The 17,058-nt window shown below is 36.0% G+C and overlaps 1 protein-coding gene across 1 annotated transcript in view; it reads right to left on the bottom strand.

Annotated features, from left to right (window-relative positions):
- Window positions 1–17,058, bottom strand: part of LOC138699757 (uncharacterized oxidoreductase YjmC-like) — a 65,479-nt gene that overhangs the window by 3,546 nt on the left and 44,875 nt on the right. Inside the window, exons 3-8 of the mRNA XM_069825871.1 lie at window positions 15,077–15,265; window positions 12,726–12,787; window positions 12,586–12,639; window positions 7,853–7,951; window positions 2,264–2,459; window positions 457–614 (exon numbers count right to left, since the gene is read on the bottom strand). Of these exons, the coding sequence (XP_069681972.1) occupies window positions 457–614; window positions 2,264–2,459; window positions 7,853–7,951; window positions 12,586–12,639; window positions 12,726–12,787; window positions 15,077–15,265 (758 nt within the window). The remainder of the gene's footprint in view (window positions 1–456; window positions 615–2,263; window positions 2,460–7,852; window positions 7,952–12,585; window positions 12,640–12,725; window positions 12,788–15,076; window positions 15,266–17,058) is intronic.

Below are 17,058 nucleotides of genomic sequence, written 5' to 3'. Positions count from 1 at the left end.
ACGCCTTCTACTCTGTAGATTAATTTATGACATTCAACAAAACTGCATGAATATATCTATAACTAACCCCTTGTATTGTCTTGTATTCTACTAGTAATATTGTAAAACCCTTCGGCATGTTGTACAACCCTTCTGTGTATATTTAAACTGGACTGTGACTATGAATTAAGACTTTGTAGTACTATTACGATTCTTTCACATGTTACACATTCTATCTGTGAAGCGACGTATGAATAGGCCACCATGGAATGTAAATAAACACAATACAATACAATACAATAAAATGGAAAAGTGCGAGTGCGATATCATTTACGTAAATGCTGCTGTTAATGATGACTATGGCGACAGTAATTCAAATATTACATATGAGACGTCTCTATACCGAGATTCCTCTCTGACTAATTAGTCACTCTGACAACCCAGCTAGAGAAGAAGAGAAGATCTACTGATACTCACTGGCTGCATGCCTCTGAGGTAGTCCATGAGTTCGCTCATTCGGTCCTCGAACCCGGGCGCGAAGCACTGTGGGTCGATGGCTACAAAGCACTGACCCAAATCAGCAGGTCTGTCTGTGTTCTCCATCCACCTTCGTATGTTCGGTCCAAACGTGGCACCTGCAAAGCATATAGGTAATATTATTATGTACGCGTGTATGGTTAACAGATTCAATCCAGGCTGTTGATAGCCTATTAGACCTGAAAGACGAACCATAAGCCATAATAGTTTTGTCTATATTTAATATTCTACCAAATACATTAATATCTAAAGGTCTACTTAAGCGTCCTCTTGATACAAACACAAACAAAAGTATGCTTGTAATATGTAATGACAAACGGTTGCATTCTGTTTCTTCATCTGTTTATTGGCAAAGAGTTCACAGTCGAAGATATTCTTCTCATTTGTCAGAAGATATTAACTTAAGGACTCATGTTTATAGGACTTTTATTTCTTGTTTTGATGCATACTACTTCCTCTCTAAATATTCTAACTTTTTTTTTTCAGAACACTCTGTATATGCAGTCTACAGAGTAAGTAAAAAGTATGAACCATTGTTTATAAATAGAGTCCTGCGTATGGTTACATAAAGCCACAAAGCATGTGATGCAAACTACTTCCTCTCTAAATATTCTAACCTTTTTTCAGAATACCCTGTATATGCAGTCTACAGAGTTAGTAAAAAGTATGGACCATTGCTTATAAATAGAGTCCTGCGTTTGGTTACATAAAGCCACCAAGCATTTGATGCATACTACTTCCTCTCTAAATATTCTAACCTTTTTTTTTCAGAACACTCTGTATATGCAGTCTACAGAGTTAGTAAAAAGTATGGACCATTGCTTATAAATAGAGTCCTGCGTTTGGTTGCATAAAGCCACCAAGCATTTGATGCATACTACCTCCTCTCTAAATATTCTAACCTTTTTTTTCAGAACACTCTGTATATGCAGTCTGCAGAGTTAGTAAAAAGTATGGACCATTGCTTATAAATAGACTCCTGCGTTTGGTTACATAAAGCCACCAAGCATTTGATGCATACTACTTCCTCTCTAAATGTTCTAACCTTTTTTTTCAGAACATCCTGTATATGCAGTCTACAGAGTTAGTAAAAAGTATGGACCATTGCTTATAAATAGACTCCTGCGTTCGGTTGCATAAAGCCACCAAGCATTTGATGCATACTACCTCCTCTCTAAATATTGGAACCTATTTTCACAACATTCTGTATACATTTACATAAACATCCAGACAGCAGATAAAGTATGCTTAGCATTGACTCGTCTATTATCGCCACGAACAAGAAATATGGCTTAAGTAACTATTTAAAATGCAGTAAATTAACACAATTGCTCCCAGGCCTGAGTGAATAATATAAGGTATAATGTAGAGATAATTCCCAACAATATCTCAAATGAGATATTTCTGAAAGCCGCGGCCTTGAACGAATAATATAAGGTATAATGTAGAGATAATTCACAGCGATATCTCAAACGAGATATTTCTGAAAGCCGCGGCCTTGAACGAATAATAGGCTATAAGGTATAATGTAGAGATAATTCACAGCGATATCTCAAATGAGATATTTCTGAAAGCCGCGGCCTTGAACGAATAATATAAGGTATAATGTAGAGATAATTCACAGCGATATCTCAAATGAGATATTTCTGAAAGCCGCGGCCTTGCATTATTGTTTCTAAGACAGCCCGTTTAATGTAAAAGGCCTACGTAAAATAGTCTACTGTACAAATATTGCACAAATATTTACCTGCCAATATTCCGCAGAAAGTCTCCACTAGGAGCCCTAGCCCATAGCCCTTGTACCCTGATGTAATCTCGGCACCCCCCAGAGGCATGAGGCAGCTTGTCTTGAAAGCTAGGTCGGCGTCTGTGGTGATGCGTCCCTCCGGGTCCTGGGCCCACCCTTCTGCAATTGGCTCACCCTTTCTTCTCTGGACCTCGATCTGAGAAGTAGTTCGTCATTATTAACAGACTTCTAATTTATCGATGAACATTTGTTCATGTTTGTGGACACCAGTACCATAAAAACATAATAAGTATGTTTAAATCTGAATGATTTATGTTGATTTCCTGTCAAATCAAACGTTACGGTTTTGGAAGGCCTATTGTGTCCCATTTCATACTCCGTTTTCTGCTTTATTTGTCACATAGGTATTACTGCGTTCTCATGAAACGGCATTCTGCGGAAACATGAAGAGTTCATATATAATAATCAGGCTTAGGATCCGGGACACTTTAGCAACCAATGTACGCACAACTTGACTATAGAGTTCCTTGAACATAGTAGACAGACATGCTGTGAATGTAAACAACGACGTCAATATGCTGCGTTATATTCTGCTGTTAATAGTACAGTCTGGTGACGGTGGAAAATGAAGTAGGATACATACCTCACAAGTTTTCATGTCCCTCGGCGACGTTGAAGGTGTTAGCGTTACAATGAACAACCATGTACATATTTGTAACTAGTTCGAAAAAACTGTTCACTATGAATTGAAAATGCTTGAGTTCGTTTCGTAGGGAGAGACGGAAGAATACCGTACCTCTGATCACGAACCGGATTGTGCACTAACGCACAGGTAAACAAAACTCAACGCGCAACCTCACTCCATCCGTACTCCGTTGCACTGTAACTTCACTTCATTCTTAAGTTGTCTCGGATCCTAAACCTGATAATAATATATCTGTCATCAAGTCATTGGATCGTAGAAACATTCGTCCAACAAAATATCTCTGGTAAATTGGAAAATATCTAGGCCGGTAATTTTAACTGCGTCAGCTTCTTTTACGAGCCATAAGCCAGGTTAAAGAATATTACTGCTATTGAAAACCACACTTAGGTCTATACCACAAAAATTAAAATAATACATTTTAGAAGAAATATCAAATTTTAATTGCTTGGGCAAACATGATATACAACACAAATATGAAAAACAAATGTGACAAACATAAAATTTTCACTCCAAAAAGTTAAATAGCAGTGATATTTTGAATCTCACAATAAAGATAACAACACACTGAAAGCAGTTGAAATTAGAGTCTTAAACAAATGAGGTCAAATAAGAACATTAAAGCCAGTTTGTCTGGGCTCTTCATATCTGCACTGTGATTTAGGCGAAAAGTGTATTCGTGGGACAAAGAGGACATAGTATGTACCCCGTCCTCAATAATGTAATATAAAAATATAACTTTAACATGCACATTAAGTTACATTGATAATTATTTTGTTAATTTTGCAGACTATTACGGATTTTCGTTTGTTTAGAATGTAATACTGTTAAAACAATTGTTCCGATGTTACGCTGGACCACGTTACAACTCACTTTGTTTATATCTTCAGAGGATGGACATAATTATCTTTGCTTAAAGTATGCTATAACCACACTGCATCTAGTAAAATACACACGTACGTAAATTATGGCACACATTTAATTGAAGACCTGAATTGACAAACATCACAAGTCCATTGAAATATATTTTGTGCGAGATCGTGCGTATTTGCTTGGTTTCCGCACAAAACCAATCCGCGGAAAGTCTAAAATTCCACATTCAGTATTCCCAACCTAACACACATAACAATTTCCCTCTTCTTACCGCTTAAGTGACATATTGATTTTACTGCTTTAGGCTTTTAACATATTATTTTTAGAGACGTTCAATATAGTAATAATTATAAATTGGAAACTTACCACTGTAATTTCACCTAAATTGCACTGTTAATTATTGTTTTTAAATATTTGCAAAAATTAAGTAAACTCTACAACTCCACTAAAGTTACAGCATTCGTGATGCAAGTAACATTAAGGAAGCCGTAAAAAAATCAACAAGATTCCAGACTCATCATAGACTGGGGAAAAAAAAAGACAGACGTATATCACGGCCTGCTGGACTATAGTAAACACAGAAAACATTTTAAAGCAACAATGTTGAAGATAGATATTTTTGTTTTGCAAATTTGCCGTCATTGAACAGAAACCAAGATGGAGATTTCATTGCAACTAATTAGAAATTCCTCTTTCAGGTATGTAATAAACGATCTTCGCACAAAATAATGTACGATACACGAGCGGTATGTTTTCTTTCAATTCTTGGAAATTAAAAAAGCTCAACTACGTTTTGCTTTTTCAAACTTTTCCTCGAACATGAAAACTTCAACATACCGCTCTTGTAACGCATATTACTATTTTCAGGAGAGGAAGACAACCACTTGCAATATAAGAATATTGAAATAAATATTTGTATGATTAAAAAACACAGGCTTAGAGTCGGAGTTTGGATATTCTTTCTTAAAGGATGGGAGCCTATGCAGAACACATAATATATCATGTAAAAACTCAAATTCGGTCAATTTTGGACTTGGAATGTTTGTCAGTTCAGGTCTTCAATTTGTTATACCAAGGTAAGTATTACAGCTATACAGTTGTAACTAGTATTATTTGAGTGACAAGCCCAGAAAGATTTATATATTACTCCAAAGATGCTCAATGTAAGTTCCATTCGTGACTGCACAAATGTCCAGTCCTCAATCCAGTTCATCTCAAATTTTTTCTAACACGTTCCAGTTAATCATTGTCTCCATAACTGCCGTAATTTTATTCCCACAAAAAGAAATCACATGGAGTGAGCTCAGGAGAGCAAGGAGGCTAGTTCATCCACTGCTCATCTGCATCATCAGCTCTCCCAATCAAACGGTCTGGTAGTGTAGCATTCAGGATCAAGATTTCACGAACACTCCGGTAAAAATGAGGAACATTCCGTCGTAACAATTATCAGCTAAACCTTTCTACGCAAATAATCCTTTAAGGCAGTAGTTCCCAAACTGGGGGGTCGTGTAAGGAGCTGAGGGGGATCGTGAAATTATTTACAAAATAAAACAAAAAAACTTATTTATTACGGTACAATACACTTACTATGTATTCAAATAAGATATAACATAAAAATAAAAAAGTTTCATTAGTTATAAACTATACACAAAATTTATTAATGCAACAAATGTGCCTATTTTTTCACAAAATAGCTCTCAAATCTGGACTCTGTATTCGATACATGCATAGTGATGCTACTTTCAAGTTCAATGAGATTTCTTGTCCTTGTTTTGATGACAAATATGGATAAATATGAGGTTGCAAATGTTATAAAACTTTAAGAACTTCTTTTGAAAGTTCAGGGTATTCATGCATTCTTTTGAACAAAAACTGGTCTACATTCTGTAAAAGTGCCTAGTTTCAACATTCCATCAGTACACATTTAAATTAATTTTTCATTCAAATTGCGCATTTCACTTGTACTAATATATATTTGGAATTTCACCCAATTGAACGCAACTGTCTACAAATGGATTTGGTATCCATCTGTGATTGTCGTATTGTTTTGGCTGTCTTCCGAAAATACTCAAAAGCTGTTTAAAATTGTACAAATTTAATTCAATATCCGCAAAAACAAACTCGGTGTCATACGTAGTTAAATTTTCCACGAGTTTTTTAATGCACTGGAATGGATCAAATTTGTTTTTTTTTTTGTCAAGTGACATCTATCAGAAAAATACGTTTCTTTATAAATCATTTGATTTTATCCCCGGCTGTTATGTTAACATCTTGGCCTTGCGAACTGCTATTCAGAGTGTTAAGTGTTCCAAAATATCAGCAGAGTAGGCTACTATAAATGATATTCATGTAATATTTCGTGTCATTGATGCATTATATACTCGTACTTCTATTTTGGTCATTTTAGGTGGTATCCACTAATTTTGGTTAAAATCATCAGTTTGATAGTGAAGGTCCCTTATAAAAGTCTCGCCCAAAAGTGGGTTACGCCTTCAAAACGTTTAGGAACCATTGCTTTAAAGTGCAATTGCTACAATTAATGTAGAATTTTACATGACAGAATCGACAGATAAAGGGAACATCTGGCTATCTTTGACGAGAGTGCTGATATATAGCAACCTCTCCTTCTCGACAACACATATTGTTCACGCATGGTTTGGTTAGTTTTACGCGTGTTAGCCTATAGGCCTATCGGATAATATTGTGTTGTCAGGCAGATAGTGATTGAATGTTCTGGTTACAGTAGATTTGTTCCGAAGTCAGTTTATCAGTATCATCTGTATTTTCATTGCCCTGATTACATGTTTTCTTTGTAAGTATAGGCTTATGTGTATTATTTTGTACGCTTTCATCAAATACACATTTTGTCTCTAAATTAGGCCTATACTAGATACCTACACTTTTTGCAATAAAATTTTAAGTGAAATACAAAGCTCATCTACAAATAGCAGTAGCAACGAAAAGTCAAACTCGTAGAGATTTCAAAATTTAGGTATTCTTTTTCCACTTAAAACAACAGTACTATATTTGTTTTTTTGAAAGATGGGACATGACAGCAAAGTTGCGATCGGAAAAACAACTGAATGTCACATAGCGTGGTAGGCCTGTTGCTATGGTAACAACAGTTGAGTTGCCAAACTTACAGTTCCCACATGGTGAGTGTTTAATAGCTCTCTTGGCGATATTTATTGTGCACACAATGTTAGCATTGGCACGTATCGTCTTTGATTCTCTGTCGATTTTTGTATTGTTTTCTTGCCTTCGCGTCTATTGTTAATGAATGTTTTAACGTCAGTCATCTTGACGACAATTGCTAGCTCCCATCAGCTGGCAGCGTGGTAGCCCATATTGGCAACATGGCACTGTAGTTCCAAGCTCGGCCGCTTAACTGTCATGTCCCATTTTCAAAAAAAAAAAAAAAGAAGTAGAGGCGTACTTTCGACTGCTTAAGTGTTATTCAAGTCACCAAGGAGCTGCTGTGGGGAAAATGTGGGCAGATCCCACTCTCTACCCTCTGCAATGCAATTAATACAGAAAAGGGACGTAAATGATGAAATGATCGAAATCGTATGGTGCCGACAATGGCCATATCTCCAATTCTCTCAATTTTGCAAGAAAGTAACACAATGCATTCTACTGATTCGCTTTTTGACTTGAACCCGCTATAAGAAGATTATCAGCTAAAACCTTCTACGCAAGTGTTTCTTTTAGTGCAGGTGTTGTATGTTCTGTAACTTGCAGCATCAACCAATTTTTCAGCGTATCCAATTTTCGGGACTATTATACGTCGCGAACTCCCCTCAATTCCGCTGGTATCGCTCATGTCACTCATGCTTTAAAATAACACTGAATGATGCGTAATAATTTATTTCATTTGTTAAGCTTTGTGAATTACAGTTCAAGAAAAAGAACTACAAGCACGAATACTGTATTATTGGTAGCAAGCCAAGGAAATGAATTGTTGTGAAATGTACTATTCAAAGTGTGTTGACATCTTCATGATAAATTATTACCTTCCCGACAGCCACGGCTGTGGTCGCCATGTCCAACACAAAGCTGTCACCGTTCTTCCCAGGAGCTGCTAGTGACAAAGGATTGGTTCCCAGCGCCGACTGTGAACAAGGTAATGGTCAACAACAGCTACGTTATGTTATTAGTAAACTCGTTCTATTTTCTCCATTTAGTCTTCTCCAAACAAAAGTAATCGAAATTTGTTGACATTCCTTTTATCTCATAAACGCACGAGAACGACAAATAATACTATAGTCCGTCCCAGGAATCTGTGGAGTAACTTCGCGCATATGGGAGCGAAGTGTATCTGTACCGGAGTGTATTGCGGGTAGCATCATCTCGAGTCCGCTATGGGGTAAGGTGCTCGCGGTAGTAGGTAGAGTAGATTTCAGGTAGAAATTATCCCTTCCCAGCAAGGGGTTGCTCGCTTCATTCAAGCAATGCCTCCTCCAGAGTAATCATTGGCCCTAGCCCTCCCACATACCATTTGCGCAGAGGTCTTGTTTCGTCTTTCTACTCCACAGAACCCTGGGACGGACCATTGCTTACTTGCTAAGATAATAAACAATAAACGTTCTCTAAACGAAAGACAACATAAGCCTAATACCAAAGGCGTAGCTGTTAGGGAAAACAAGACAGGCAATGCTTACTCAACATTTAATACAGAAAAATAGATTTCATAGGTAAGATTATTCAAATCTTTGTCACTAAATTCGTAAAAATATGCCACATTTTAATGGTCGGTACAAGACTGTTCGTCATTCACTCATATGAAGCCAGTTTTGTAGATCAATTTACCGACAGAGTCATTGCCCAGGGTGCGCCATAGGAGACTACGCTACACCCGTGATGTGACGAGATGAGATAGTAATGGAGATTTGTTGGGATGACACAGGGGAACCGAACCTCCCGGAGAAAACCCCGTATTACCTGTACCACGGGCTTGCTCAACACAAGTTACAAATAGGGGGTACACCAGGGATCAAACCCGTGACCACAGGATTAAAAGTCCAGCGCTCTAGACGCTAGAGCACCGTGACAGCTGTATACAAGATTGTCGACTGAGAAATTCTTCTTCTATCAATTTCCGACAGCTGTCGTGAACAAAAACAGGTATCAAATGCCTCTGTGGTATAAGCAAAGGAACACTCTTTGCACATCGCAAGAAGAATAAAAGCCGGCGATCCATACACATTCTTTAATGAAACAAAGAAATTATACGCCAATTATAGTAGACACGTTTGTTCAGTCAATCAGGTGACAGTCGGATCTTCACATTATTTATTTAAATGTGCTAGTGAATTAAACTGCATACATATTATTATTTAATTCTTGAACGTAAAATTTTTGCATTTTTCTTGCTATATTCACCTATATTAACAAAATTCAAAATGGTATTTTAAATATGGAAAAGAACACATGATTTGGTTACTTTATTATGAATTATCCATTAGGCCTATATATTTTAATGCTCGAACCGAAATTCATATGGCAATACATAGTTACTCGACAAAATTTAACTTTTCACAAAAAGAAGCAAGATAATGAGAAAATTCAGAACTGTCTGTACACAAACAGTGTGTGCTTTTGCGATAGCTTTATTAAAAATCTGTTCACTGTTATCTATCTGATCCTTTGAGGTGATGTGCCGTAAATTATTACTCATATTACAACCAATAGAATAAACTTGATACAGAAAAGGCGTTCGATAAAGTGTGGCATAATGGCCTCTTATTCAAACTAAAAAACCATCTTCCTGACACATATTACCGTTTAATTCAATCATTTCTTAGAAGACGAACTTATTCAGTAATTTATGAAGGTGTACAGTCTCAGATTAGATATATTTCTGCAGGTGTACCTCAAGGGAGCATTATAGCCCCTTTTCTCTATTTAATTTCTTACACTCATGATATACCAACACCTAAATCAGATTTTCTAACTGTAGCTCAGTTCGCTGATGACATTGCTGTCCTTAGCAAAGGAGATACTGGTGAACAAGTGACAACCAATCTACAAAACTTTCTACAAGAAATTGAAAAATGGAACAAAAAATGGAGAACAGCCATGAACACAAATAAGTCATCAACAGTAACATTCACATACCTCAAAAAAGAAAAAGTACTTCCATTATACCTAAACTGTTCACCAGTACCACAACATGAAGAAGTACGATATCTTGGACTCATCCTAGACAGTCGCTTGACCTGGAATAAACATCTCACTTACACCCTCCAGAGATTAAGATACAGACTTCATCAATTGAAAACAATACTTTCCAGCTCTTGTCTTTCCCTTTCCAACAAAAGGATAATATAATATAATATAATATAATATAATATAATATAATATAATATAATATAATATAATATAATATAATATAATATAATATGAATATAATATAATATAATATAATATAATATAATATAATATAATATAATATAATATAATATAATATAATATATTATGTGATGCTTCTCAAACCTATTTGGCTCTATGGATGTTCATTATGGGGATCGGCTTCTATAAGCCAAATCAAGCGTATTCAAACATTCCAGAATCGGGCACTAAGAATAATCACTGGAGCACCATGGTACATGAGAAATGAAACACTTCATTCAGATCTAGATCTAGCCAAAATAGAGACTGTACTTCATTCTTCCCATACACGATTATATGCAACATTGTCAATACATTCTAACAGCTTAATCAACCAGATTCCTCGGAACTTGCCCCCTGCACAGCCTGGTCGTCGCCTCAAGAGGAAAATACACACTGATTTGTTGATGCTTAGAGGGACGTTAATGGACGTTACCCTCTCCACAAGTGTCATATTGTTGAAATGTTAATTATTTAAGCACAATTGATATTACAAATGTACAAAAATTTTCAAATAAATAAATAAAAAATAGAATAAAAAACTTTCAAATAAACAATCCAACATACGAACAAAGGAATAAACAAACAAATAAATAAATAAACAAATAAACTAATAAATAAATAAACAAATAAATAAATAAACAAATAAATAAATAAATAAATAAATAAATAAATAGAGTAGTTTGTAGAAACAATTCACGTAACTACACCATGATATTGCAAATTTATTTAGAAAAAAGATAATTTTTTTTATTTTACCAAAAATGTTTTGTTTCAGGAAATAAAATTATTTTTTATATTTAATGCTTGTTAAGTAGGCTACTACCGGTATCGTATATTTCTATGTTTTATTTCGTGAAATTAAAATTTCTTCCCTCTCTTCTATATTTGCTTATAATTTTACAGCCTGCTTATTATAAAAATGACTATATCGTTTTTTCCCTCAGAAAGTTTCTTATCTTCAGTTATCACATCTCTTCCAGCTTTAATTACTGCATCGTTTGTCATTCTCGACACAATGCGAATCCCATTCCATTCTTCGTATTGCAATATTTACGTTGCTTGTATTTTACATAGCTATAATATGGCATTTCCTGAATTTAACAAGGGTCTTCCCCAGTTTTCATCTTAAAATGTAGGCTCGTTCAATTTAGCCAAAAAGCAGCTCAACTAATTATTAAAGAACAACAAAATGTCAAGTAACAACACTGAAATTTTAGAATAGCAAATGATGCGCTTATCTGGCTTATTTGAATTGATAAAAGCTGAAAGAGAAATAAACATTTGATGTTACTGTGGGACGCCCGAGACTGAGATGGAGCGATTAGTAAAACTATTACAATTTGAAGGAAGAACGGATCAAACATGGCTAAATTCTTGAAGTTGTTGTTGATGATGATAATTTTTATTTTAGTAGGTGATTTTACGACGCTTTTAGGTTATTTAGCGTCTGAATGAGATGATGATAATGCCGGTGAAATGAGTCCGGGGTCCAGCACCTAAGGTTACCCAGCATTTGCTCATATTTGGGTTGAGGGAAAATCCCAGAAAAAACCTTAACCAGGTAACTTGCCCCGACCGGGAATCGAACCCGGACCACCTGGTTTCGCGGCCAGACGCGCTAACCGTTGCTCCACAGGTGTCGACATGATGATGATGATGATGATGATGATGATGATGATGATGATGATGATGATGATGATGATGATGATGGTGCTTACTCCTGGAAGAACAGCAGCGCCCCAGACTCCTCCTTCAACAGTCGCTATTGGTATCAGACTTAGCTACAGATTTATGAAATATATCAAAAAAGTTTTGCATAATGTCGAATAGTCTCTGTTAACAGGATAAAATTGTTTTTGTATTGATTTTGTGATTTTCGTTTGAGACACGAATAAATCGTTCTTGAGTTTCTGATAATGCATCTATTTTGTAATAATCTGTCAAATGCTTCCAATCAGCTACGTGTCCGTGCGAACAAGCAGTATGCAGAACTTATTTTGATGCGTAATTTCTTAAAACATGTTGGATATTGTATATTTTCTTCATAACGAATATTAATTTTTTGTAAACATAAGTTTATTTTGTTGATATGCTGGATGTATGTTGTTGATCTGGAACAATTAGGCTACAAAGGTTTCTTTAATTTTATTTAGAGACAGGCTTACGTCTTTAACGCTAGTATAATAAATCAATAAATAATATATAAATTAGTAAATAATACAAATGAGAGTTCGCTTATGGCATAACTGAACACTCAATCTTCATTTACAATTTCGATGCCACTGTCTATCAAATTCCACAACGTTCGCAGAAGATAGAAATAACTGGGCTGAAACAAAAGCCAGGTACGCACCTGTTTCGCTCTTGTAGGACTCATCAAAGGTGAGGTGTTGGTAAAAGACATACCCTGCAACATAAAGTGTCAGTATGAGCATTCAGTAGCTCACTTCAATGAGTTGCAAACAAAGCAGTCCACTAAATAATAATTCTCACCAGCAGGCCGCGATCCAACGCAGTGCGCGAGTACCAGCCTGCGATCCCGTAGTGGTTCGACCCTAGAAACCAGAAGCACTAGCTTATGCAACGCATCTCATTCTTCAACTTATTATTAAGCTAGTACATTTTTTCTTCTTTTCTTCCATGTGTCTGTAGACAGAGAGAGGAGAGGTGCTTGTCTGGCGGGATATAGAGCATCCGTAAGTGCTTCAGTCCAAGTAGATTTTCTGTGCACCCGTGATGAAATGAGTAGTGTATAGACTGTGCTGTGTGGCTATGCCAGTGCCACCATCCGCCACACCACGCATTCCTCTCCAGCCATCAAATCCATATACAATACTTCAGAGATATACTCTGAGTCGTCATGTCCTTGACAGAAGGAAGGAAGGAAGGAAGGAAGAACTTGGGGGTGGGAGGGGAGGTTCTTTCCTCTTTTGCAGAGGTACGGCAGATCACCGCCAGTGATATCATATATGGATTTGGAGGCTAGAGAGGAAATCGTAGTGCGGTGGAAGACGGGGACCGGCATAGCTGGGCAGCACAGTCGCCACACAACTAGATACGCAGAAAGTTCATTTGAGCTGAGAAGCTTAGGGATGCTCCGTGTCCCTCCCGATGGGCAGCTCTGCATCTCATTGTTCGACGGATATGGAATTTTATTTTAAGTGTATCTATATTTTTTATATGTTTTATTTTATTTATTTATTTATTTATTTATTTTTAGAAATATGTGTTCAAAGGTCCACTCGATGGACAAATAAGTTAAGCGCATGTGCTAATATTTTTATTTTACATTTTAAAATTTCTTAAATCTCCCCTTCCCTCTTTCTCTCTCCCCCCCCTCTCTCTCTCTCTCTCTCTCTCTCTCCGTGACTAAATTAGTTGAGCCGTTAGTGAATGACCTAGGAAAGCGTATATCAATTCAGTAATTTCAGTAATCAACTGTAATTCTTATTTTGAAAACAATTGAGAAGTGCTTGGTGTACTGCATATTCTTCTTTAATATGGACAACATCTCGACCATTCTATAGTTCGGATCAGCTTACTTGATACCATAAGGGTGAAATCTAACCATTTTCACCCTATAACTACATATGCTAGTGGATTACAGTGATTTTCTAGCTCTCGGATTGAATTTTCTTTTACTAACTTCGTTTCGAATTTCGGGTACTGATAAATACTACAACTGGCAGTTATTTTCTAACCGTTATGTTGGCATCAATTTTTTAATTTATTTTATTTTATTGGGTTATTTTACGACGCTATATCAACATCCAGGTTATTTAGCGTCTGAATGAAATGAAGGTGATAATGCCGGTGAAATGAGTCCGGGGTCCAGCACCGAAAGTTACCCAGCATTTGCTCGTTGTTGGCATCAATAACTTCGGTTTACAGTCAAATAAAATGAAAATGCAAGTACTTAGGCTTGTGAATTAATAATTAATTAGTAATACCGGTATTAATATTAATACCAATACACAATTCAGTTCTGTTTCGTTGTGATTCCAATTCAATTCTATATCCAGATAAGTGTAATTAAATAAGAAATAACTTATAGACCTAATTCGTGTGAAACATACATGTATATATATATATATATTGATATTTTAATTAAATTTTTTCGTGTTTAGATTTTGTCTAAGACAGGAAATAGCATGGTAGCGACTTCTCCAAGAAATAAAATGCTTGAAAGTATTTTAAGTAAGCTATACATTTTAAAGTGGTGTTCTGTTTTCGGAATTCGTACTAATTATTTCACGTGATCAAACTACATTTTTAGGTTAGGTCTCGTGAATCGTAAACTATTTAATTAAAGCATTGAATTTCATATTGCCAGATATTAGATCATACTAATCCGTATTACCAACATAATATGCGAGAATTCCAGAAGGAAAATATACTATTTCATAAATTATTTATTGAATCATGTAGAAAACACCTCGCAACATAAAGATGAGATGTGGTAAATAAATAAGACATGTAGTTATTGTTAATTACTGTATTATTTTTATTATTATTATTATTATTATTATTATTATTTCAATATGTAGCATTGTGATTTTTCCCTCTTTGATGATAACTGGTAATAGTTGGCAACACTGAAAAGACGGCCAAATTAGACTTTTAGGAACTACACTTGCGTGATCCTTATTATACTTCCTGTCCATTTTGAGGCGGCAGTTTTGAGAACCATGAATAATATTGAAATGGAAAATATCGATGATAGTTGAACGTTGACTAAGGAAAACGCAGCGCCGAGAGTCAAATCTTTCGGAATAAATTATGTGCAGTTTGAGGTGCGGAAATAGTAAGTAAAATATTAACAATTTTTCATGAAACAGACATACTTTTGGCCACTACCCAGCCCACGCCGACGTTCTTGGCCTTCTTGATTGCGAGGTCCATACAAAAGTTGCCCACCACAGGGCCAAGTCCGTTGTTGCCGTCTACCCAGGCTGTGGCCGGAGATTCCTTGAGTAAAGATGGCTTTGCGTTGGGTTCCGTCGTCTTGTGCTCGATGTCTGCCACGTACATATCTGGAAATCACAATTTTACTGATTTATTATTAGCTTAACGCTCACGAATTAAAGTGGTCATTAAGTAAATCTCTTGTACATATCTTCAATGCAACCAAAGTCAGCTACAATCTCAGAGCTAGTAAATGAATGAACCATATTGGTCTCAAAATTATAAAAGTAAGAGAATACATTTCGAGAGAAGTTAGTGTAAACTATGTAAGCTGTCTAATTTGTTCATGTGGAATGGCACAGTGTATTTAACAAAATAATACATTAAAATGTACTTTTATATTGCACTTTCATTAAATGCAGAGTCCTCCTTATGTAACACCACGAGACGTACAGAGTGGTTTCTATGGCTGCGAGGTGCGCAGATCTCGCATCTCGCAGTAAAGCCTTGGTTTTTCTGAACCGACGCATGCGAGGTGCGAGGTGCAAGGCCCGCATCGCACAAATCTGGACTACACTAGAGATAGTGAGTGGTTTCTACAGCTGCGAGATGCGCGGTCTGCGCAGCGTCGCAGAGAGGTCTCGCTGCGTCACCTCGGACAGATTCGTCTGGCCGAATTTGTGAGAGGCGCGCACTGCGAGGCTTCAGAAAATAGCTTTGCATCTAGAGGGAAGAAACAATGGTGGGTTGTATAGGAGAGATGTAGATTGGATTATTTTTACATTGCTTAATTGTAAATGAATTCACAACGTTTCGTAGAATGGTTTTATCTTCGTCATAGGCGAAAAAAGGGGAGTGAGAAGTTGAAAATCAATATGAGAGTGCACATAAACAGATAAATAAAGAAAATAATGAAGTATATGGGAAAATAAAATTATTATAATTTAGATATGTTGAGTAGGGAAAACCTCCATTCCCGTCCACGTCGTGGTCTCTGGGGCAGTGTAATTTGTGGTTACACTGAACAAATTTTTATATTTTATCTTGCTCCGAAACAAAAATAGGTACATATTACTAATAATTATGTGTACCCTAAATCTGAATTTAAAATCCACATTGCCCCATCACGTACCATTTTCCGCGGAAAATTAATTTAATTTTTAATGAAAAACTTGTTTTTAATTTTTCACTGCTTCTGGTAAAATGACAACACACTTGGGGTTCAAAACGCCTCATAATATTTGAAAAATGTTTACTGGATACAAACATGATGTTATATAGTTTAAAACAGAACGACAATAAAAATATTTCTTGCATATAATGAGAAAAATTTTGAAATTTGAACTTACATTAAACGAATTTTCTGGATCACTTTTGTTTATAACTAGACCCGATACTTTCTTTTACAACGAACCAACAATAGTTTCCAAGCATTCTGGATGATGATCTTCCTTTCAATCGTCTTTCCATTTCAGATATTTCTTGATGAACTCCTTTCCCATGCTCCTCGCTTACCGCTCCAAGGTTTGGAGAAAATAAATTCAGATGAGAATGTAAAAAGAGTATTTTAAGAGACATATTACACCCCATTTTCTCATATGCACGTGACGTGGCTTCCACAACAAGTTCTATGTAGTTACCTGCCATAGAATTTCCAAGGAAATTTCAGCATACATCTTTGAAAGCACGTCATGTCATTTTTCTGTAATGGAAAGTTTTTCCTCAAACAAAGAGTCAGCCATAACTTTGTGAATTTGTGAACCGATGAAAATGCCTTCTTTTAATTTACCTTCACTCAAACTGGTAAATTTTTCTTTTAAATACTGAAAACCACACCCTTGTTTATTCATTGCGTATACTTCACGTTGAACTGTTCTGAAATTTACTGAATAGAAGGGACCAATATCTGTTAATTTATTAC

Source organism: Periplaneta americana, chromosome 5 (genome assembly GCF_040183065.1).
Source record: "Periplaneta americana isolate PAMFEO1 chromosome 5, P.americana_PAMFEO1_priV1, whole genome shotgun sequence".
Taxonomy (NCBI): Eukaryota; Metazoa; Arthropoda; class Insecta; order Blattodea; family Blattidae; genus Periplaneta; species Periplaneta americana.
This window is presented reverse-complemented; position numbering and strand designations above follow the sequence as displayed.